This window comes from Oncorhynchus gorbuscha, linkage group LG11 (genome assembly GCF_021184085.1).
Source record: "Oncorhynchus gorbuscha isolate QuinsamMale2020 ecotype Even-year linkage group LG11, OgorEven_v1.0, whole genome shotgun sequence".
Lineage (NCBI taxonomy): Eukaryota > Metazoa > Chordata > Actinopteri > Salmoniformes > Salmonidae > Oncorhynchus > Oncorhynchus gorbuscha.
In genome coordinates, this window is record NC_060183.1 from 84,617,282 (window position 1) to 84,641,601 (window position 24,320).

The following is a 24,320-nucleotide window of genomic DNA, read 5'->3' on the forward strand; positions in this document are numbered from 1 at the left end:
CCTTGATGAAAGCCCCAACCTACAGAAACACTAACCTTGATGAAAGCCCCAACCTACAGAAACACTAACCTTGATGAAAGCCCCAACCTACAGAAACACTAACCTTGATGAAAGCCCCCAACCTACAGAAACACTAACCTTGATGAAAGCCCCCAACCTATAGAAACACTAACCTTGATGAAAGCCCCAACCTACAGAAACACTAACCTTGATGAAAGCCCCCAACCTACAGAAACACTAACCTTGATGAAAGCCCCCAACCTAAAGAAACACTAACCTTGATGAAAGCCCCCCAACCTATAGAAACACTAACCTTGATGAAAGCCCCCAACCTAAAGAAACACTAACCTTGATGAAAGCCCCCCAACCTATAGAAACACTAACCTACAGAAACACTAACCTACAGAAACACTAACCTTGATGAAACCCCCAACCTATAGAAACAAGCCACCAAATCCAGAACAAATTTCTTGAGGGCTTAGCTGAGATGGTACAAAGTGAAAGAAGGTTTTTAGTGTAATTTCAGATGAAACCAAACGAACGTCTTTAGTTGTGAGGTGCTATTACAACGGGGCCATCCATGAAAGCTTAGATGCAGCCGGTCTCACATTTGATTGCCTTGAAAAACACGGTCTGGACTACAGAAATGATCTGGTGGGGCAAGGCTGTGACGGTGAGATGAGCGGAAAGCATTCTGGTGCGTCTGCACGGATTAAAAAACAGTGCAAGATTAGCATTTTATGTGCACTGCAATGCACATTGTTTTGAATTTGGTTCTTGTCAATGCTGTCAAAATCAGTGCCAGAGGCTGTTAACTTTTTTTTTCTCTCCTGCAGAAGCTTTATAAAACTTAGTATCTGGCTCGTACGTTCATCTCAAGTGGCTCGCCGTTCAGAAAGACCTGAAACCGCAGCAGCAGCAGCAGCCCGGGGAACCACGGAGACTTACGGATGTGAGGTTGGCATGCGGATACATGGCATGCCGTAAAGCTGAGGGACAGGCTTCAAGCAGTTCTGAGAGAGCTACAGGACATTGAAGAGATTGCAGAGCACTGTAAAATAAGTGTACAAACAGTGTGTGTAAAGACAGCCTAAGAGAAGCTTAAGATTTCACAACTCACTGTAGGACAGAAAAAATAATGACCAAAGTGATGGTGAAGAGCTTCCATAGAGCTGTCTTTTATCAGGTGCTTGACAGTCTCACCGCTGAGCTGCAGAGGCGTTTTTCAAAGAAGAACTGTGAGATAATGCAACGGTGTCCAGCCTCTCAACCCAAACAGTACAACTTTCTTGAATGAGGAGCTTCTGTTTGCCTTTGCTCAGACCTACGTGTCAGATTTAGAGGACCTCCCTCAACATGGACGAGTTTGTGAAACATTTTGCCAGTTCTCACCAGAACCACAGAATTATGCTGTTTTAAAATCTACCAGGGATAAATTTGGCCCTTAGGCGTTCCCTCTGGTCGTGATTAACAGCTGCTCTGTGTACTAGCTAGCTGACATTCTGAAAGCATACATCCAAAGGGTTTTATCAGTTGGTAGAGCATGGCGCTTGTAACGCCAGGGTAGTGGGTTCGATTCCCGGGACCACCCATACGTACAATGTATGCACACATGACTGTAAGTCGCTTTGGATAAAAGCGTCTGCTAAATGGCATATATATATATATAGATTTAATTTGGTCTCAGTTGGGCCAATTCCAAAACTTTTCTTTGTTATTAGTTAACATAATATATATGAGCATAAATATGATACTGTAAATTTGTAAAGACTTTTCAAGTCCATTTCTGCTTGATACCTGGTATGTCAAATCGCAGTGTGTTTTTCTGTTGTTGTAAATAAACTTACATAAATTACATTTAACACACAAATGCTCTTATCTCCATGGCGCTTGAGCTTAATTTCCTGACAATATTTTGAATGTTCAACACTTATAGGCCCAGATTATATATTCATGAAAACAGTGACCCAAGTCTCTCCGGTGTGTGAGTACAATAGTGAGTGTGTGAGTACAATAGTGAGTGTGTGAGTACAATAGTGAGTGTGTGAGAGCGAGATAGAATGAAAGAAATGGAGCTGCAGTTCCGAGGTAGAGACACTGACTATTCATAGTATGTTAAATCATTCTAGTGTAGTAACCCTTATGGACCTCACATTGAGTTCTAGTGTAGTAACCCTTATGGACCTCACATTGAATTCTAGTGTAGTAACCCTTATGGACCTCACATTGAGTTCTAGTGTAGTAACCCTTATGGACCTCACATTGAGTTCTAGTGTAGTAACCCTTATGGACCTCACATTGAGTTCTAGTGTAGTAACCCTTATGGACCTCACATTGAATTCTAGTGTAGTAACCCTTATGGACCTCACTATCTGTCACATTGAGTTCTAGTGTAGTAACCCTTATGGACCTCACTATCTGTCACATTGAATTCTAGTGTAGTAACCCTTATGGACCTCACTATCTGTCACATTGAATTCTAGTGTAGTAACCCTTATGGACCTCACTATCTGTCACATTGAATTCTAGTGTAGTAACCCTTATGGACCTCACTATCTGTCACATTGAATTCTAGTGTAGTAACCCTTATGGACCTCACTATCTGTCACATTGAATTCTAGTGTAGTAACCCTTATGGACCTCACTATCTGTCACATTGAGTTCTAGTGTAGTAACCCTTATGGACCTCACTATCTATCACATTGAATTCTAGTGTAGTAACCCTTATGGACCTCACTATCTGTCACATTGAATTCTAGTGTAGTAACCCTTATGGACCTCACTATCTGTCACATTGAATTCTAGTGTAGTAACCCTTATGGACCTCACTATCTGTCACATTGAATTCTAGTGTAGTAACCCTTATGGACCTCACTATCTGTCACATTGAATTCTAGTGTAGTAACCCTTATGGACCTCACTATCTGTCACATTGAGTTCTAGTGTAGTAACCCTTATGGACCTCACTATCTGTCACATTGAATTCTAGTGTAGTAACCCTTATGGACCTCACATTGAGTTCTAGTGTAGTAACCCTTATGGACCTCACTATCTGTCACATTGAATTCTAGTGTAGTAACCCTTATGGACCTCACTATCTGTCACATTGAATTCTAGTGTAGTAACCCTTATGGACCTCACTATCTGTCACATTGAGTTCTAGTGTAGTAACCCTTATGGACCTCACTATCTGTCACATTGAATTCTAGTGTAGTAACCCTTATGGACCTCACTATCTGTCACATTGAATTCTAGTGTAGTAACCCTTATGGACCTCACTATCTGTCACATTGAATTCTAGTGTAGTAACCCTTATGGACCTCACTATCTGTCACATTGAATTCTAGTGTAGTAACCCTTATGGACCTCACTATCTGTCACATTGAATTCTAGTGTAGTAACCCTTATGGACCTCACTATCTGTCACATTGAATTCTAGTGTAGTAACCCTTATGGACCTCACTATCTGTCACATTGAATTCTAGTGTAGTAACCCTTATGGACCTCACGTTGAGTTCTAGTGTAGTAACCCTTATGGACCTCACATTGAGTTCTAGTGTAGTAACCCTTATGGACCTCACATTGAGTTCTAGTGTAGTAACCCTTATGGACCTCACTATCTGTCACATTGAATTCTAGTGTAGTAACCCTTATGGACCTCACTATCTGTCACATTGAGTTCTAGTGTAGTAACCCTTATGGACCTCACTATCTGTCACATTGAATTCTAGTGTAGTAACCCTTATGGACCTCACTATCTGTCACATTGAGTTCTAGTGTAGTAACCCTTATGGACCTCACTATCTGTCACATTGAATTCTAGTGTAGTAACCCTTATGGACCTCACTATCTGTCACATTGAATTCTAGTGTAGTAACCCTTATGGACCTCACTATCTGTCACATTGAATTCTAGTGTAGTAACCCTTATGGACCTCACTATCTGTCACATTGAATTCTAGTGTAGTAACCCTTATGGACCTCACTATCTGTCACATTGAATTCTAGTGTAGTAACCCTTATGGACCTCACTATCTGTCACATTGAATTCTAGTGTAGTAACCCTTATGGACCTCACTATCTGTCACATTGAGTTCTAGTGTAGTAACCCTTATGGACCTCACTATCTGTCACATTGAATTCTAGTGTAGTAACCCTTATGGACCTCACTATCTGTCACATTGAATTCTAGTGTAGTAACCCTTATGGACCTCACTATCTGTCACATTGAGTTCTAGTGTAGTAACCCTTATGGACCTCACTATCTGTCACATTGAATTCTAGTGTAGTAACCCTTATGGACCTCACTATCTGTCACATTGAATTCTAGTGTAGTAACCCTTATGGACCTCACTATCTGTCACATTGAGTTCTAGTGTAGTAACCCTTATGGACCTCACTATCTGTCACATTGAATTCTAGTGTAGTAACCCTTATGGACCTCACTATCTGTCACATTGAGTTCTAGTGTAGTAACCCTTATGGACCTCACATTGAGTTCTAGTGTAGTAACCCTTATGGACCTCACATTGAGTTCTAGTGTAGTAACCCTTATGGACCTCACTATCTGCCACATTGAATTCTAGTGTAGTAACCCTTATGGACCTCACTATCTGTCACATTGAATTCTAGTGTAGTAACCCTTATGGACCTCACTATCTGTCACATTGAATTCTAGTGTAGTAACCCTTATGGACCTCACTATCTGTCACATTGAATTCTAGTGTAGTAACCCTTATGGACCTCACTATCTGTCACATTGAGTTCTAGTGTAGTAACCCTTATGGACCTCACTATCTGTCACATTGAATTCTAGTGTAGTAACCCTTATGGACCTCACTATCTGTCACATTGAATTCTAGTGTAGTAACCCTTATGGACCTCACTATCTGTCACATTGAATTCTAGTGTAGTAACCCTTATGGACCTCACTATCTGTCACATTGAGTTCTAGTGTAGTAACCCTTATGGACCTCACTATTTATCACATTGAGTTCTAGTGTAGTAACCCTTATGGACCTCACATTGAGTTCTAGTGTAGTAACCCTTATGGACCTCACTATCTGTCACATTGAGTTCTAGTGTAGTAACCCTTATGGACCTCACTATCTGTCACATTGAATTCTAGTGTAGTAACCCTTATGGACCTCACTATCTGTCACATATAATTCTAGTGTAGTAACCCTTATGGACCTCACTATCTGCCACATTGAGTTCTAGTGTAGTAACCCTTATGGACCTCACTATCTGTCACATTGAATTCTAGTGTAGTAACCCTTATGGACCTCACATTGAGTTCTAGTGTAGTAACCCTTATGGACCTCACATTGAATTCTAGTGTAGTAACCCTTATGGACCTCACATTGAGTTCTAGTGTAGTAACCCTTATGGACCTCACTATCTGTCACATTGAATTCTAGTGTAGTAACCCTTATGGACCTCACATTGAGTTCTAGTGTAGTAACCCTTATGGACCTCACATTGAATTCTAGTGTAGTAACCCTTATGGACCTCACATTGAGTTCTAGTGTAGTAACCCTTATGGACCTCACTATCTGTCACATTGAGTTCTAGTGTAGTAACCCTTATGGACCTCACTATCTGTCACATTGAATTCTAGTGTAGTAACCCTTATGGACCTCACTATCTGTCACATTGAATTCTAGTGTAGTAACCCTTATGGACCTCACTATCTGTCACATTGAATTCTAGTGTAGTAACCCTTATGGACCTCACTATCTGTCACATTGAATTCTAGTGTAGTAACCCTTATGGACCTCACTATCTGTCACATTGAATTCTAGTGTAGTAACCCTTATGGACCTCACTATCTGTCACATTGAATTCTAGTGTAGTAACCCTTATGGACCTCACTATCTGTCACATTGAATTATAGTGTAGTAACCCTTATGGACCTCACTATCTGTCACATTGAATTCTAGTGTAGTAACCCTTATGGACCTCACTATCTGTCACATTGAATTCTAGTGTAGTAACCCTTATGGACCTCACTATCTGCCACATTGAGTTCTAGTGTAGTAACCCTTATGGACCTCACTATCTGCCACATTGAGTTCTAGTGTAGTAACCCTTATGGACCTCACATTGAGTTCTAGTGTAGTAACCCTTATGGACCTCACATTGAGTTCTAGTGTAGTAACCCTTATGGACCTCACATTGAATTATAGTGTAGTAACCCTTATGGACCTCACTATCTGCCACATTGAGTTCTAGTGTAGTAACCCTTATGGACCTCACATTGAGTTCTAGTGTAGTAACCCTTATGGACCTCACATTGAATTCTAGTGTAGTAACCCTTATGGACCTCACTATCTGTCACATTGAGTTCTAGTGTAGTAACCCTTATGGACCTCACTATCTGTCACATTGAATTCTAGTGTAGTAACCCTTATGGACCTCACTATCTGTCACATTGAGTTCTAGTATAGTAACCCTTATGGACCTCACTATCTGTCACATTGAATTCTAGTGTAGTAACCCTTATGGACCTCACTATCTGTCACATTGAATTCTAGTGTAGTAACCCTTATGGACCTCACTATCTGTCACATTGAATTCTAGTGTAGTAACCCTTATGGACCTCACTATCTGTCACATTGAGTTCTAGTGTAGTAACCCTTATGGACCTCACTATCTGTCACATTGAGTTCTAGTGTAGTAACCCTTATGGACCTCACTATCTGTCACATTGAATTCTAGTGTAGTAACCCTTATGGACCTCACTATCTGTCACATTGAGTTCTAGTGTAGTAACCCTTATGGACCTCACTATCTGTCACATTGAATTCTAGTGTAGTAACCCTTATGGACCTCACTATCTGTCACATTGAATTCTAGTGTAGTAACCCTTATGGACCTCACTATCTGTCACATTGAATTCTAGTGTAGTAACCCTTATGGACCTCACTATCTGTCACATTGAATTCTAGTGTAGTAACCCTTATGGACCTCACTATCTGTCACATTGAATTCTAGTGTAGTAACCCTTATGGACCTCACTATCTGTCACATTGAATTCTAGTGTAGTAACCCTTATGGACCTCACTATCTGTCACATTGAATTCTAGTGTAGTAACCCTTATGGACCTCACTATCTGTCACATTGAATTCTAGTGTAGTAACCCTTATGGACCTCACTATCTGTCACATTGAGTTCTAGTGTAGTAACCCTTATGGACCTCACTATTTATCACATTGAGTTCTAGTGTAGTAACCCTTATGGACCTCACATTGAGTTCTAGTGTAGTAACCCTTATGGACCTCACTATCTGTCACATTGAGTTCTAGTGTAGTAACCCTTATGGACCTCACTATCTGTCACATTGAATTCTAGTGTAGTAACCCTTATGGACCTCACTATCTGTCACATTGAATTCTAGTGTAGTAACCCTTATGGACCTCACTATCTGCCACATTGAGTTCTAGTGTAGTAACCCTTATGGACCTCACTATCTGTCACATTGAATTCTAGTGTAGTAACCCTTATGGACCTCACTATCTGTCACATTGAATTCTAGTGTAGTAAACCTTATGGACCTCACATTGAGTTCTAGTGTAGTAACCCTTATGGACCTCACATTGAATTCTAGTGTAGTAACCCTTATGGACCTCACATTGAGTTCTAGTGTAGTAACCCTTATGGACCTCACATTGAATTCTAGTGTAGTAACCCTTATGGACCTCACATTGAGTTCTAGTGTAGTAACCCTTATGGACCTCACTATCTGTCACATTGAGTTCTAGTGTAGTAACCCTTATGGACCTCACTATCTGTCACATTGAATTCTAGTGTAGTAACCCTTATGGACCTCACTATCTGTCACATTGAATTCTAGTGTAGTAACCCTTATGGACCTCACTATCTGTCACATTGAATTCTAGTGTAGTAACCCTTATGGACCTCACTATCTGTCACATTGAATTCTAGTGTAGTAACCCTTATGGACCTCACTATCTGTCACATTGAATTCTAGTGTAGTAACCCTTATGGACCTCACTATCTGTCACATTGAATTCTAGTGTAGTAACCCTTATGGACCTCACTATCTGTCACATTGAATTATAGTGTAGTAACCCTTATGGACCTCACTATCTGTCACATTGAATTCTAGTGTAGTAACCCTTATGGACCTCACTATCTGTCACATTGAATTCTAGTGTAGTAACCCTTATGGACCTCACTATCTGCCACATTGAGTTCTAGTGTAGTAACCCTTATGGACCTCACTATCTGCCACATTGAGTTCTAGTATAGTAACCCTTATGGACCTCACATTGAGTTCTAGTGTAGTAACCCTTATGGACCTCACATTGAGTTCTAGTGTAGTAACCCTTATGGACCTCACATTGAATTATAGTGTAGTAACCCTTATGGACCTCACTATCTGCCACATTGAGTTCTAGTGTAGTAACCCTTATGGACCTCACATTGAGTTCTAGTGTAGTAACCCTTATGGACCTCACATTGAATTCTAGTGTAGTAACCCTTATGGACCTCACTATCTGTCACATTGAGTTCTAGTGTAGTAACCCTTATGGACCTCACTATCTGTCACATTGAATTCTAGTGTAGTAACCCTTATGGACCTCACTATCTGTCACATTGAGTTCTAGTATAGTAACCCTTATGGACCTCACTATCTGTCACATTGAATTCTAGTGTAGTAACCCTTATGGACCTCACTATCTGTCACATTGAATTCTAGTGTAGTAACCCTTATGGACCTCACTATCTGTCACATTGAATTCTAGTGTAGTAACCCTTATGGACCTCACTATCTGTCACATTGAGTTCTAGTGTAGTAACCCTTATGGACCTCACTATCTGTCACATTGAGTTCTAGTGTAGTAACCCTTATGGACCTCACTATCTGTCACATTGAATTCTAGTGTAGTAACCCTTATGGACCTCACTATCTGTCACATTGAGTTCTAGTGTAGTAACCCTTATGGACCTCACTATCTGTCACATTGAATTCTAGTGTAGTAACCCTTATGGACCTCACTATCTGTCACATTGAATTCTAGTGTAGTAACCCTTATGGACCTCACTATCTGTCACATTGAATTCTAGTGTAGTAACCCTTATGGACCTCACTATCTGTCACATTGAATTCTAGTGTAGTAACCCTTATGGACCTCACTATCTGTCACATTGAGTTCTAGTGTAGTAACCCTTATGGACCTCACTATCTGTCACATTGAGTTCTAGTGTAGTAACCCTTATGGACCTCACTATCTGTCACATTGAATTCTAGTGTAGTAACCCTTATGGACCTCACTATCTGTCACATTGAGTTCTAGTGTAGTAACCCTTATGGTCCTCACTATCTGTCACATTGAGTTCTAGTGTAGTAACCCTTATGGACCTCACTATCTGTCACATTGAGTTCTAGTGTAGTAACCCTTATGGACCTCACTATCTGTCACATTGAGTTCTAGTGTAGTAACCCTTATGGACCTCACTATCTGTCACATTGAGTTCTAGTGTAGTAACCCTTATGGACCTCACTATCTGTCACATTGAATTCTAGTGTAGTAACCCTTATGGACCTCACTATCTGTCACATTGAATTCTAGTGTAGTAACCCTTATGGACCTCACTATCTGTCACATTGAATTCTAGTGTAGTAACCCTTATGGACCTCACTATCTGTCACATTGAGTTCTAGTGTAGTAACCCTTATGGACCTCACTATCTGTCACATTGAGTTCTAGTGTAGTAACCCTTATGGACCTCACTATCTGTCACATTGAGTTCTAGTGTAGTAACCCTTATGGACCTCACTATCTGTCACATTGAGTTCTAGTGTAGTAACCCTTATGGACCTCACTATCTGTCACATTGAATTCTAGTGTAGTAACCCTTATGGACCTCACTATCTGTCACATTGAGTTCTAGTGTAGTAACCCTTATGGACCTCACTATCTGTCACATTGAGTTCTAGTGTAGTAACCCTTATGGACCTCACTATCTGTCACATTGAGTTCTAGTGTAGTAACCCTTATGGACCTCACTATCTGTCACATTGAGTTCTAGTGTAGTAACCCTTATGGACCTCACTATCTGTCACATTGAATTCTAGTGTAGTAACCCTTATGGACCTCACTATCTGTCACATTGAGTTCTAGTGTAGTAACCCTTATGGACCTCACTATCTGTCACATTGAGTTCTAGTGTAGTAACCCTTATGGACCTCACTATCTGTCACATTGAGTTCTAGTGTAGTAACCCTTATGGACCTCACTATCTGTCACATTGAGTTCTAGTGTAGTAACCCTTATGGACCTCACTATCTGTCACATTGAATTCTAGTGTAGTAACCCTTATGGACCTCACTATCTGTCACATTGAGTTCTAGTGTAGTAACCCTTATGGACCTCACTATCTGTCACATTGAGTTCTAGTGTAGTAACCCTTATGGACCTCACTATCTGTCACATTGAGTTCTAGTGTAGTAACCCTTATGGACCTCACTATCTGTCACATTGAATTCTAGTGTAGTAACCCTTATGGACCTCACTATCTGTCACATTGAATTCTAGTGTAGTAACCCTTATGGACCTCACTATCTGTCACATTGAGTTCTAGTGTAGTAACCCTTATGGACCTCACTATCTGTCACATTGAGTTCTAGTGTAGTAACCCTTATGGACCTCACTATCTGTCACATTGAGTTCTAGTGTAGTAACCCTTATGGACCTCACTATCTGTCACATTGAATTCTAGTGTAGTAACCCTTATGGACCTCACTATCTGTCACATTGAATTCTAGTGTAGTAACCCTTATGGACCTCACTATCTGTCACATTGAATTCTAGTGTAGTAACCCTTATGGACCTCACTATCTGGCACATTGAGTTCTAGTGTAGTAACCCTTATGGACCTCACTATCTGTCACATTGAGTTCTAGTGTAGTAACCCTTATGGACCTCACTATCTGTCACATTGAATTATAGTGTAGTAACCCTTATGGACCTCACTATCTGTCACATTGAGTTCTAGTGTAGTAACCCTTATGGACCTCACTATCTGTCACATTGAGTTCTAGTGTAGTAACCCTTATGGACCTCACTATCTGTCACATTGAGTTCTAGTGTAGTAACCCTTATGGACCTCACATTGAGTTCTAGTGTAGTAACCCTTATGGACCTCACTATCTGTCACATTGAGTTCTAGTGTAGTAACCCTTATGGACCTCACTATCTGTCACATTGAGTTCTAGTGTAGTAACCCTTATGGACCTCACTATCTGTCACATTGAGTTCTAGTATAGTAACCCTTATGGTAACCCTTAAATGCTACAAAATAAAATGAATTACAATAAATAAAAGCTTAACTTGTTTTTCACTGGCAGCACAAGTGGAGCATTTGATTTGCAAACTCATCACATAATCAGCGTCTAGTCAAGCAACACTAAAAAATGACTTCCGGGTCACAGAATTTCAGATTTTTTTCGTTTAATTTTTCAAAGTCCCACACGCAATAGTAGAAAAGTATCAATAACCATTCATGATATATGAAAAGTGGTCTAAACATTAACAATGATTCACACGTGTTCGTATTTAAGTGATGTGGGGTTTAAAACATGTTCCAGGGTCAAATAAATTCCCCCAATGTGAATCACTGTACATGGAATACAGCAGAAGCTATTCTGGATGCCGCAGTAGAAGTATTGTAGGGAAAACTGTAGAATGTGTATATGGTGTCATGTACATGGGGCTCTGAATAATATGGAGTGTTACTGGCCTTTCACTGTGGTCAAACTGCTTAAAATGGGGTGCCTATCCATGGTCCTGAAGTCAATACCACTATATATAATATGGAGTGTTGCTGGCCTTTAACTCCGTCCAATCACAGCACGTGTTCCTCCTGCACTACAGAACAGCCGCTGACCAGACTGCAGTGCAGGGCATGGACACTGAACTAAAGGGCCATTACACACAAAAAAAAGAAACGTTCAGCGGTCTAAGACTCTGCATCAGTGTTAGAGGAGTCACTACAGATCCTGGTTCAGCGGTCTAAGACATCTCAGTGCTAGAGGAGTCACTACAGACCCTGGTTCAGCGGTCTAAGACACTGCATCAGTGTTAGAGGAGTCACTACAGACCCTGGTTCAGCGGTCTAAGACATCTCAGTGCTAGAGGAGTCACTACAGACCCTGGTTCAGCGGTCTAAGACATCTCAGTGCTAGAGGAGTCACTACAGACCCTGGTTCAGCGGTCTAAGACACTGCATCAGTGTTAGAGGAGTCACTACAGACCCTGGTTCAGAAGACATCTCAGTGCTAAGACACTGACCCTGGTTCATCAGACATCTCAGTGCTAGAGGAGTCACTACAGACCCTGGTTCAGCGGTCTAAGACATCTCAGTGTTAGAGGAGTCACTACAGACCCTGGTTCAGTGGTCTAAGACACTGCATCAGTGCTAGAGGAGTCACTACAGACCCTGGTTCAGCGGTCTAAGACTCTGCATCAGTGTTAGAGGAGTCACTACAGACCCTGGTTCAGCGGTCTAAGACATCTCAGTGCTAGAGGAGTCACTACAGACCCTGGTTCAGCGGTCTAAGACTCTGCATCAGTGTTAGAGGAGTCACTACAGACCCTGGTTCAGTGGTCTAAGACTCTGCATCAGTGCTAGAGGAGTCACTACAGACCCTGGTTCAGTGGTCTAAGACACTGCGTCTCAGTGCTAGAGGCGTCACTACAGACCCTGGTACGAATCCAGGCTGTATAACAACTGACCGTGATTGGAAGTCCCGTAGAAGAGTCCCATAGGGCGGCGCTCAATTGGCCCAGCATCGTCCGGGTTTGGCCGGGGTAGGACATCATTGTAAATAAGAATTGGTTCTTAACTGACTTTCCTAGTTAAATAAAACAATTGATTAAATTAGCTACACGTCATTTAAAGCTGCACTGAGAAAGGACTGCCTAAGACTGATATATCTGGCTACCCTGTTGACTACGCTAAACTTTTGGTAGCTCTTCACTTCCCCACTGTATGGTGTCACTAATCAGATGACATTATCCCTCATCCTGTGTTGGAAAAAAGGTCTTGTCCCTGTAGGTCGTCACTAGTTACCAAAGCCACAAAGTCATAATTAGGGCTAAACCCTATTTCAAACATTTATCTTATTCAAATCAGATTTTAAACCTAACCTTAACTCTAACTAAGCTCCTAACCTTATGCCTAACCTTAACTCTAACTAAGCTCCTAACCTTAAATGAAGACCAAACAGCATATTTTTTGTTTGCTTGTGTCTATCACCCCTGTCTATCACCCCTGTTTTCTTGTGTCTATCACCCCTGTCTATCACCCCTGTTTGTTTATCTATCACCCCTGTCTATCACCCCTGTTTTCTTGTGTATATCACCCCTGTCTATCACCCCTGTTTTCTTGTGTCTATCACCCCTGTCTATCACCCCTGTCTATCACCCCTGTCTATCACCCCTGTCTGTTTGTGTCTATCACCCCTGTCTGTCACCCCTGTTTGCTTGTGTCTATCACCCCTGTTTGCTTGTGTCTATCACCCCTGTTTGCTTGTGTCTATCACCCCTGTTTGCTTGTGTCTATCACCCCTGTTTGCTTGTGTCTATCACCCCTGTTTGCTTGTGTCTATCACCCCTGTTTGCTTGTGTCTATCACCCCTGTCTGTTTGTGTCTATCACCCCTGTCTGTTTGTGTCTATCACCCCTGTCTGTTTGTGTCTATCGCCACTAAGCTTGAGTTTGTTTGCGTTCTAATAAACTTTGAGTGCATTCGAAGACCGTCTTTATCCGTGTGTTTCATAGGGTTGTTGTTTATCTTCATAGTTTACCAGGGACATCTGTGGGAAAACTCCATCTTCTTTCAGATAAATTGGTCCTTGGGGCTGGATATCTAGCTGAAAGGAAGTGGGCTTCTCCACAGCATCCTTGTTCACTTGACTGTCTTGTCTGTTGTGCTGTATTACTCATCGTTAGGGTAACATCTGTGTGCTGTAACGTCTGTGTGTTTTGTGTTGTAACGTCTGTGTGCTGTAACGTCTGTGTGCTTTAACGTCTGTGTGCTGTAACGTCTGTGTGCTGTAACGTCTGTGTGTTGTAACGTCTGTGTGCTGTAACGTCTGTGTGCTGTAACGTCTGTGTGTTGTAACGTCTGTGTGCTGTAACGTCTGTGTGCTGTAACGTCTGTGTGTTGTAACGTCTGTGTGTTGTAACGTCTGTGTGCTGTAACGTCTGTGTGCTGTAACGTCTGTGTGCTGTAACGTCTGTGTGTTTTGTGTTGTAACGTCTGTGTGCTGTAACGTCTGTGTGCTGTAACGTCTGTGTGCTGTAACGTCTGTGTGTTGTAACGTCTGTGTGTTGTAACGTCTGTCCTTCCTCTCTGTTGTAGAAGTGGAACTCCGTCTCCCAAGAGGACGTTGACGACTCGGTCGCCTGCCATCAGAGGAAGCAGAGACCGGTTCACTGGAGAGTCCTACACCGTGTTAGGTAAATGTGCACCTGCAAACACACACAGAGTAATGTACCAGAGACAGGTTCACAGGAGAGTTATACACTCCTAGGTAGGTAAACACAACATCACTGTGTTAGGAGGGTAAACACAACATCACTGTGTTAGGAGGGTAAACACAACATCACTGTGTTAGGAGGGTAAACAACATCACTGTGTTAGGAGGGTAAACACAACATCACTGTGTTAGGAGGGTAAACACAACATCACTGTGTTAGGAGGGTAAACACAACATCACTGTGTTAGGAGGGTAAACACAACATCACTGTGTTAGGAGGGTAAACACAACATCACTGGGTTAGGAGGGTAAACACAACATCACTGGGTTAGAGGGTAAACACAACATCACTGTGTTAGGAGGGTAAACACAACATCACAGTGTTAGGTAGGTAAACACAACATCAACACATCACTGGGTTAGGTAGGTAAACGCTACCAACCTTAAAGCACTCACATCTGTAGCCATGAAATGCTTTAAAAAGGCTGGTCATGGCTCACATCAACACCATTATCCCAGAAACCCTAGACCCACTCCAATTTGCATACCGCCCCAACAGATCCACAGATGATGCGATCTCTATTGCACTGCACACTGCCCTTTCCCACCTGGACAAGAGGAACACCTGTGTGAGAATGCTGTTCATTGACTACATACAGCTCAGCATTCAATATCATACGGTCTTCCAAGCACAACACCAAGCTCAGGATCCTGAGACTGAACACCACATTAGTGTTGTGTCAGTCACTACCCACATAGTCAACAGTGGTGTGTTGTCACTGCTCTGTCAGATGGTTAATAGAGTGCTCAGTAAATATGTTCAACAGGGTTTTCCTGTTCCTGTGCATTGCAATGTTTCAGGTGTCGGTGTTTGTCCCCTCCCAAGGGATTGAAAAGGTTTCCTGTCCTCCACAACCCAGGAATAACATGACGATGTAATTATATCATATCCCCTCCCAAGGGATTGAAAAGGTTTCCTGTCCTCCACAACCCAGGAATAACATGACGATGTAATTATATCATATCCCCTCCCAAGGGATTGAAAAGGTTTCCTGTCCTCCACAACCCAGGAATATCATGACGATGTAATTATATCATATCCCCTCCCAAGGGATTGAAAAGGTTTCCTGTCCTCCACAACCCAGGAATAACATGACAATGTAATTATATCATATCCCCTCCCAAGGGATTGAAAAGGTTTCCTGTCCTCCACACCCAGGAATAACATGACGATGTAATTATATCATATCCCCTCCCAAGGGATTGAAAAGGTTTCCTGTCCTCCACACCCAGGAATAGCATAGTGTCTGTGTAGTGATTGACTCAAATGTCCTGTCTGTCCTCTCCAGTCACAAGCCAGGTATTATGTAAGACGTTATAATAGCATAGTGTCCACCCACCAGGTGACACCAACATGCAAGTTGTGTAGTTTGCTCTGTCTGTCACGAAAGGATTGATAAGCCTTAATGTCTGTCCTCCACCCCCCCCCAGGTGATACCAGTATGGACTGTGGTCAACACTACTGGGAGGTGAAAGCCCTTAAAGACTGTAAGTCCTACAGTGTTGGGGTCTCCTACAGGAACCTGGGAAAGTTTGACCAGCTGGGTAAGACCAACACTACCTGGTGTATCCACATCAACAACTGGCTACAGCCCTCCTTCGCTGCCAAGCACAACAACAAGGCCAAGAGCCTGGACGGCACGGCGCCTGGACGCATCGGAGTCTTCTGTGACCTGGACTCAGGTGGGTTTATACAGTATAATATGAGGGGTTATTCAACACACTACGAGGTCCGGGGTCTGTCTGTGACCTGGACTCAGGTGGGTTTATACAGTATTATTCAACACACTACGAGGTCCGGGGTCTGTCTGTGACCTGGACTCAGGTGGGTTTATACAGTATAATATGAGAGGTAATTCAACACACTACGAGGTCCGGGGTCCGTCTGTGACCTGGACTCAGGTGGGTTTATACAGTATTATTCAACACACTACGAGGTCTGGGGTCTGTCTGTGACCTGGACTCAGGTGGGTTTATACAGTATAATAATTAATTATAATAGGTAGTTCAACACACTACGAGGTCCGGGGTCTGTCTGTGACCTGGACTCAGGTGGGTTTATACAGTATTATTCAACACACTACGAGGTCCGGGGTCTGTCTGTGACCTGGACTCAGGTGGGTTTATACAGTATAATATGAGAGGTAATTTAACACACTGAGGCCCGGGGGCCGTCTGTGACCTGGACTCAGGTGGGTTTATACAGTATAATATGAGGGGTTATTCAACACGTATAGGAACCACACCTGGGTTCAAAGTTCAAAAAAGAATTTGAAATATTTCAGATACTGTTTAAGTATTTGCTTTAGCGGTGCCTGAGATGGCAGAAAGGTGGTGTTTACACTTTGGGGACTATTTAGTTGGTTACGTTTCGGCAGGAAAGCTCAGTCAAGCACAGCTAAAGTATTAGGAGCTAGCAGCCGTTGTTGATCCATACATTTTATGCAGGTAGGAGCTACTGAGTTACAAGGCGGGTCCTCATTGTTCTACGCGGTACAGATTGGTGTGTTTTACAGTCAGTCAGGGTGGATACGGCCATATTGGATTTCATCTCCCTTCCCCAGGAAATGATTACAAACAAAAGGCTTTTCTCCTCTTGACTATCAGAACACACTTTACACCGTGCTCTCTCTGCGCTTGAAGTGACGTGGACACAGTAGTTTGAATTCTGTTTTGTTTTCTCTTGGTCTCCCTCAGGACAACTGTCCTTCTACAACGCTGAAACTAAGCAGCTGATCCACACGTTCAAGGCTAAGTTTAGCCAACCTGTTGTACCAGCCTTCATGGTAAGTTTTGTCGTGTTTTGTGGTTGACCGCCACTCCCACACACCTGTATATTATACCCCCTGCCGGTCCTCAAGAACTAGATAACACCAGAGAACTTGTCTTGCCTTTCTGTCTCTCTGGATAAGAGCCTCTGATACGCTGTCTCTCTGGATAAGAGCCTCTGATACGCTGTCTCTCTGGGTAAGAGCCTCAGATACGCTGTCTCTCTGGATAAGAGCCTCAGATACGCTGTCTCTCTGGGTAAGAGCCTCTGATACGCTGTCTCTCTGGATAAGAGCCTCTGATACGCTGTCTCTCTGGGTAAGAGCCTCTGATACGCTGTCTCTCTGGGTAAGAGCCTCTGATACGCTGTCTCTCTGGGTAAGAGCCTCAGATACGCTGTCTCTGGATAAGAGCCGGTCCCTAGGGGGCCAATATGACACATGTTACACAAAATGGGGGTTTAAAAGAGAGAGAGAGTGAGAGTACATGAGAGAAAAACCCACTTGGTTGTATTTGTCAGCTATGCTTAATCTAACCCTAACCTTACCCCCGGACTGCCGCTCTTATGGGTCAGAATATAATGATGTCATTACGTGTTGAAGGTCTCCGATGGGGTGTCTCTGCTTAGACCGGATTCCGACCTCTCTGATGACGGCCCGTCTTCGGTTACCGGGTGTAACTCTCTGTTTCTCCTCACGATGTCAGTGTCCTTTCTCTTAGTGGTCTGTTTCCTTGTCCTCGTTCTGAAAAGGGGTCTTCGGAGGAGGGCTAAATCAGCCGTGTGGATGGTTCCAGCGCAGCATGGAACACAGTGTAGACACACGGTTCCTTGGAGAGTGGTGACCAGGTGGTCCTGCTGGAATTCACCCCCTTGGAGAGTGGTGACCGGGTGGTCCGGCTGGATTTCACCCCCTTGGAGAGTGGTGACCAGGTGGTCCTGCTGGAATTCACCCCCTTGGAGAGTGGTGACCGGGTGGTCCTGCTGGAGTTCACCCCCTTTCAGATACAGCTACTCGTCCGTCTGTTGTTATAAAAGGTTCCTTTGTCTTCTTCACCCTTGGGTTACGTTTTGGGTTTCCTGACCACTCAGACCTTGGCTGAGTTTTGGGTTTCCTGACCACTCAGACCTTGGCTGAGTTTGGGTTTCCTGACCACTCAGACCTTGGCTGAGTTTTGGGTTTCCTGACCACTCAGACCTCGGCTGAGTTTTGGGTTTCCTGACCACTCAGACCTCGGCTGAGTTTTGGGTTTGTTGACTTTTTAGACCTTGACTGCAGCTCGGGTCACTTCGTCTGACATGTTAATTCTTCACTCACATCTCTTATACCCTCAGATCAGAAGTGGGCATAACCGCCTTTAGGGCAAGTTCTCTGGGCGTACCAAGTTAAAAGGCATGGTCTAGATTTGACTCAAATCCAATTTTAGACAACTAACGTCACCTTTCATCTTTACCAAAACATTCTCTTTGATTTGGATATTTTCCACACAACGTACAATATATAAACATCAAACATATACTAGGAAAACTCTTCACATTACACTGTTTTTCGTTATAACGTCGTCCTTTAACTTTTAATAACATAGCAAAAACAACATTACATTTTAATATTCTGTCTGTCGTCATTACCACCGTTTGTGGCTGACGAAACCTATTGTCCCACAGTCCATTTTATGTTAATGTTCTGAGGGCGGTTCTCCAAAGGACAAAGGAATTTTGTCTGCTGCCTTAGTTTTACAATGGGCGTGAGGTGTCATAACCCCCCCCATCTCCATACCTCTCCATCTCTTCCCCTCTGGTGGGTGTGAGAGATCTCTCTGTAGGATTGTGGTCCACGGTAACCTGACCAGGCCAGTCATGTGTATTTTGTTATCTACAGGTATAATGTTGTTGACTATGATAGAGGTTTTTGTATTAATGTGATGTGTTCCAGGTTTGGTGTGGTGGACTGAGCCTCAGTACAGGGATGCAGGTCCCCAGTGCAGTCAAGAGTTTCCAGAAGAACGAGAACGGCCTGGGAGGATCCACCAGCAGCCTCAACAGCATGGCCCAGTAGCCCAGACTGACTGGATGCGTCTGGAACACCTATTCCCTAGAACCCTCTAACTCAACTCTGGGGCTCCAGGCCATTTCCACTGCGTTTTTCATTGTCCCCCTCTAATCAGGGACTGATTTAGACCTGGGACACCAGGTGGGTGATTCCCCTCTAATCAGGGCCTGATTTAGACCTGGGACACCAGGTGGGTGATTCCCCTCTAATCAGGGACTGATTTAGACCTGGGACACCAGGTGGGTGATTCCCCTCTAATCAGGGACTGATTTAGACCTGGGACACCAGGTGAGTGATTCCCCTCTAATCAGGGCCTGATTTAGACCTGGGACACCAGGTGGGTGATTCCCCTCTAATCAGGGACTGATTTAGACCTGGGACACCAGGTGGGTGATTCCCCTCTAATCAGGGACTGATTTAGACCTGGGACACCAGGTGGGTGATTCCCCTCTAATCAGGGCCTGATTTAGACCTGGGACACCAGGTGGGTGATTCCCCTCTAATCAGGGCCTGATTTAGACCTGGGACACCAAGTGGGTGATTCCCCTCTAATCAGGGCCTGATTTAGACCTGGGACACCAGGTGAGTGATTCCCCTCTAATCAGGGCCTGATTTAGACCTGGGACACCAGGTGAGTGATTCCCCTCTAATCAGGGCCTGATTTAGACCTGGGACACCAGGTGGGTGATTCCCCTCTAATCAGGGCCTGATTTAGACCTGGGACACCAGGTTGGTGCAATAATGATCAGGTAAAACAGAAACCCAGCAGGCTCCGGACCTCGTGGGGTCAGAGTTCAATACCCCTGACCTCGTGGGGTCAGAGTTTCAATACCCCTGACCTCGTGGGGTCAGAGTTTCAATACCCCTGACCTCGTGGGGTTAGAGTTCAATACCCCTGACCTCGTGGGGTCAGAGTTCAATACCCCTGACCTCGTGGGGTCAGAGTTCAATACCCCTGACCTCGTGGGGTCAGAGTTCAATACCCCTGACCTCGTGGGGTCAGAGTTCAATACCCCTGACCTCGTGGGGTCAGAGTTCAATACCCCTGCTCTATAGGCACTATATAAGGAATAGTGTGCCAAATCAGATGCAACCAATGATTAACTGAACTCGCTCCTGTTCTGACTTCCTGCTTCCTGTGCAAGTACAATCCCTTCCTGTTCTTGATCTGTCAGTCAACCCAGAGCCGCCCCAACGCATGAGAAACACTGAGCCTATTTCTCTGTCTGGCGCTAGAAGAAACCAAACCAGCCTCGCCTTCCCTCCTCACAGTTTAACCAAGCAGCTACAGACCCTTAAAGGAAGATCTAGCCCCGTGGTGCACAACCATGACCCAGCTGCAGCATTAGGGGTTAGGGGAACCCTCTGAACCATGTTCCAGATCTCTTAGGGGATCGAACACCCATAGGATTCTCATTCTGTATCAGGAATGCTAGATGTTTCATCAGGGAATAGACCAGTGCTTTTCTCCCTTGTTTTAGTTAGAATGCTGAGTTTTAGATCATTCTGTGTCTCTCTGAAGTGTGAAGGTGTGTTTTGGCATGATGAGAAACTCTGTTGATTACTGACCAGCTGTATATGGTCTCCTATATTTTTGTTTTTTATGTATGGCAGTGTGAGTGATTAGCTTAGATACACTTCCTCTCTCCTAGAGGCTTCTTTTGGTTTGAACCCTCAGTTTCTTCAGTATGCTACTGAACAATACCTTTGACCTCGTGGGGTCAGAGTTCAATACCTTGTCGGAACAGAACTGCAAGTACACACTATTATTCCTGATGATGTAGGGTTGAATAATGGAGGACTACTGTACTGTATGGGACTGTGTGGTACTGCGTGATACTGTGTGGTACTGCGTGATACTCCGTGGTACTGCGTGATACTCCGTGGTACTGCGTGGTACTGCGTGATACTGCGTGGTACTGCGTGGTACTGCGTGATGCTGCGTGATACTGCGTGGTACTGTGTGGTACTGCGTGATACTGTGTGGTACTGCGTGGTACTCCGTGATACTGCGTGGTACTGCGTGGTACGGAATGGTACTCTGTGATACTGCGAGGTACTGCATGGTACTCCGTGATACTGTATGGTACTGCGTGGTACTGCATGGTACTCCGTGATACTGTGTGGTACTGCATGGTACTCCGTGATACTGTATGGTACTGCGTGGTACTGCATGGTACTCCGTGATACTGTATGGTACTGTGTGGTACTGTGTGGTACTGCATGGTACTCCGTGATACTGTGTGGTACTGCATGGTACTCCGTGATACTGTGTGGTACTGCATGGTACTCCGTGATACTGCGTGGTACTGCATGGTACTGCATGGTACTCCCTGATACTGTGTGGTACTGCGTGGTACTGCATGGTACTCCGTGATACTGTGTGGCACTGCATGGTACTCTGTGATGCTGCGTGGTACTGTGTGGTACTGCATGGTACTCTGTGATACTGCGTGGTACTGCGTGGTACTGCATGGTACTCTGTGATACTGCGTGATGCTGCGTGGTACTGTATGATAAGTAGTGCTGATATTTATGCAGCCCTTTCTTCTCTTCCTATGTTCTAGTTGTGGACCAGGCTGCCTCCCAAATGGCATCCTGTTCTCTGTGTACTGCACTACTTATAGGGAATAGGATGCGATTTGGGACGCTGTGAACCTGGACGTCACAGCGTGTTCTTATCCAGGTCTGTCTGTCTGTCTGTCTGTCTGTCTGTCTGTCTGTCTGTCTGTCTGTCTGTCTGTCTGTCTGTCTGTCTGTCTGTCTGTCTGTCTGTCTGTGTTCTTATCCATGTCTGTCTGTCTGTCTGTCTGTCTGTCTGTCTGTCTGTCTGTCTGTCTGTCTGTCTGTCTGTCTGTCTGTCTGTCTGTCTGTCTGTCTGTCTGTCTGTCTGTCTGTGTTCTTATCCATGTCTGTCTGTCTGTCTGTCTGTCTGTCTGTCTGTCTGTCTGTCTGTCTGTCTGTCTGTCTGTCTGTCTGTCTGTCTGTCTGTCTGTCTGTCTGTGTTCTTATCCATGTCTGTCTGTCTGTCTGTCTGTCTGTCTGTCTGTCTGTCTGTCTGTCTGTCTGTCTGTCTGTCTGTCTGTCTGTCTGTCTGTCTGTCTGTCTGTGTCTGTCTGTCTGTCTGTGTTCTTATCCATGTCTGTCTGTCTGTCTGTCTGTCTGTCTGTCTGTCTGTCTGTCTGTCTGTCTGTCTGTCTGTCTGTCTGTCTGTCTGTCTGTCTGTCTGTCTGTCTGTTGTGTTCTTATCTCTGTCTGTCTGTCTGTCTGTCTGTCTGTCTGTCTGTCTGTCTGTCTGTCTGTCTGTCTGTCTGTCTGTCTGTCTGTCTGTCTGTCTGTCTGTCTGTCTGTCTGTCTGTCTGTCTGTCTGTCTGTCTGTCTGTCTGTCTGTCTGTCTGTCTGTCTGTCTGTCTGTCTGTCTGTCTGTCTGTCTGTCTGTCTGTCTGTCTGTCTGTCTGTCTGTCTGTCTGTCTGTCTGTCTGTCTGTCTGTCTGTCTGTCAGTAAATGGGATACTGTCTTCTGTCACCTGGTGTCTGGACAATGCCTTTGAAATAATTCCATAAAACAACCAAGCAGACCACAAGAAAACATATTTCATCATAAGTAACAACATTCTTCATTTTGTTTTTGAAATAATCATTTCACTTGACATAATTTAGTTCTCATTGGTCTGAATGCTGAAGATGTCACATTTACCTTGATTATTGAGCCAGATTGATTCATTCATAAAGAAAATAACCGACCCATCGTTTCCATGTATAATGGTCCAACTCTTTTCACTGTTTGGTTATTTCATGGTCTTCTCTATTTTCCCATGCTGCTGTTCTGTGTTGGGCCCTGGGGGGAGAACGACATCCTGTTGTCTTCAAGTGGGACAAACGTTTTTTTGAGTAACATTCACACTTACATTTACATTACATTTAAGTCATTTAGCAGACGCTCTTATCCAGAGCGACTTACAAATTGGTGCATTCACCTTATGACATCTAGTGGAACAGTCACTTTACAATAGTGCATCTAAATCTTAAAGGGGGGGGGTGAGAGGGATTACTTATCCTATCCTAGGTATTCCTTAAAGAGGTGGGGTTTCAGGTGTCTCCGGAAGGTGGTGATTGACTCCGCTGTCCTGGCGTCGTGAGGGAGTTTGTTCCACCATTGGGGGGCCAGAGCAGCGAACAGTTTTGACTGGGCTGAGCGGGAGCTGTACTTCCTCAGTGGTAGGGAGGCGAGCAGGCCAGAGGTGGATGAACGCAGTGCTCTTGTTTGGGTGTAGGGCCTGATCAGAGCCTGGAGGTACTGAGGTGCCGTTCCCCTCACAGCTCCGTAGGCAAGCACCATGGTCTTGTAGCGGATGCGAGCTTCAACTGGAAGCCAGTGGAGAGAACGGAGGAGCGGGGTGACGTGAGAGAACTTGGGAAGGTTGAACACCAGACGGGCTGCGGCGTTCTGGATGAGTTGAAGGGGTTTAATGGCACAGGCAGGGAGTCCAGCCAACAGCGAGTTGCAGTAATGCAGACGGGAGATGACAAGTGCCTGGATTAGGACCTGCGCCGCTTCCTGTGTGAGGCAGGGTCGTACTCTGCGGATGTTGTAGAGCATGAACCTACAGGAACGGGCCACCGCCTTGATGTTGGTTGAGAACGACAGGGTGTTGTCCAGGATCACGCCAAGGTTCTTAGCGCTCTGGGAGGAGGACACAATGGAGTTGTCAACCGTGATGGCGAGATCATGGAACGGGCAGTCCTTCCCCGGGAGGAAGAGCAGCTCCGTCTTGCCGAGGTTCAGCTTGAGGTGGTGATCCGTCATCCACACTGATATGTCTGCCAGACATGCAGAGATGCGATTCGCCACCTGGTCATCAGAAGGGGGAAAGGAGAAGATTAATTGTGTGTCGTCTGCATAGCAATGATAGGAGAGACCATGTGAGGTT

The 24,320-nt window shown here is 44.2% G+C and overlaps 1 protein-coding gene across 5 annotated transcripts in view; it reads left to right on the top strand.

The window, feature by feature from the left end:
• Positions 1-19,615, top strand: part of LOC123989566 (FSD1-like protein) — a 78,429-nt gene extending 58,814 nt beyond the window's left edge. For 4 of the 5 annotated variants that reach the window (XM_046290682.1, XM_046290680.1, XM_046290684.1 and 1 more), the window contains exons 10-13: positions 14,395-14,492; positions 16,004-16,255; positions 17,270-17,358; positions 19,273-19,615. In XM_046290682.1, coding sequence (XP_046146638.1) covers positions 14,395-14,492; positions 16,004-16,255; positions 17,270-17,358; positions 19,273-19,395 — 562 coding nt within the window. In that variant the 3' untranslated portion in view covers positions 19,396-19,615. The remainder of the gene's footprint in view (positions 1-14,394; positions 14,493-16,003; positions 16,256-17,269; positions 17,359-19,272) is intronic. The other variant, XM_046290681.1, reaches the window with a different exon arrangement.
• The last annotated feature ends 4,705 nt before the right edge of the window (positions 19,616-24,320 follow it).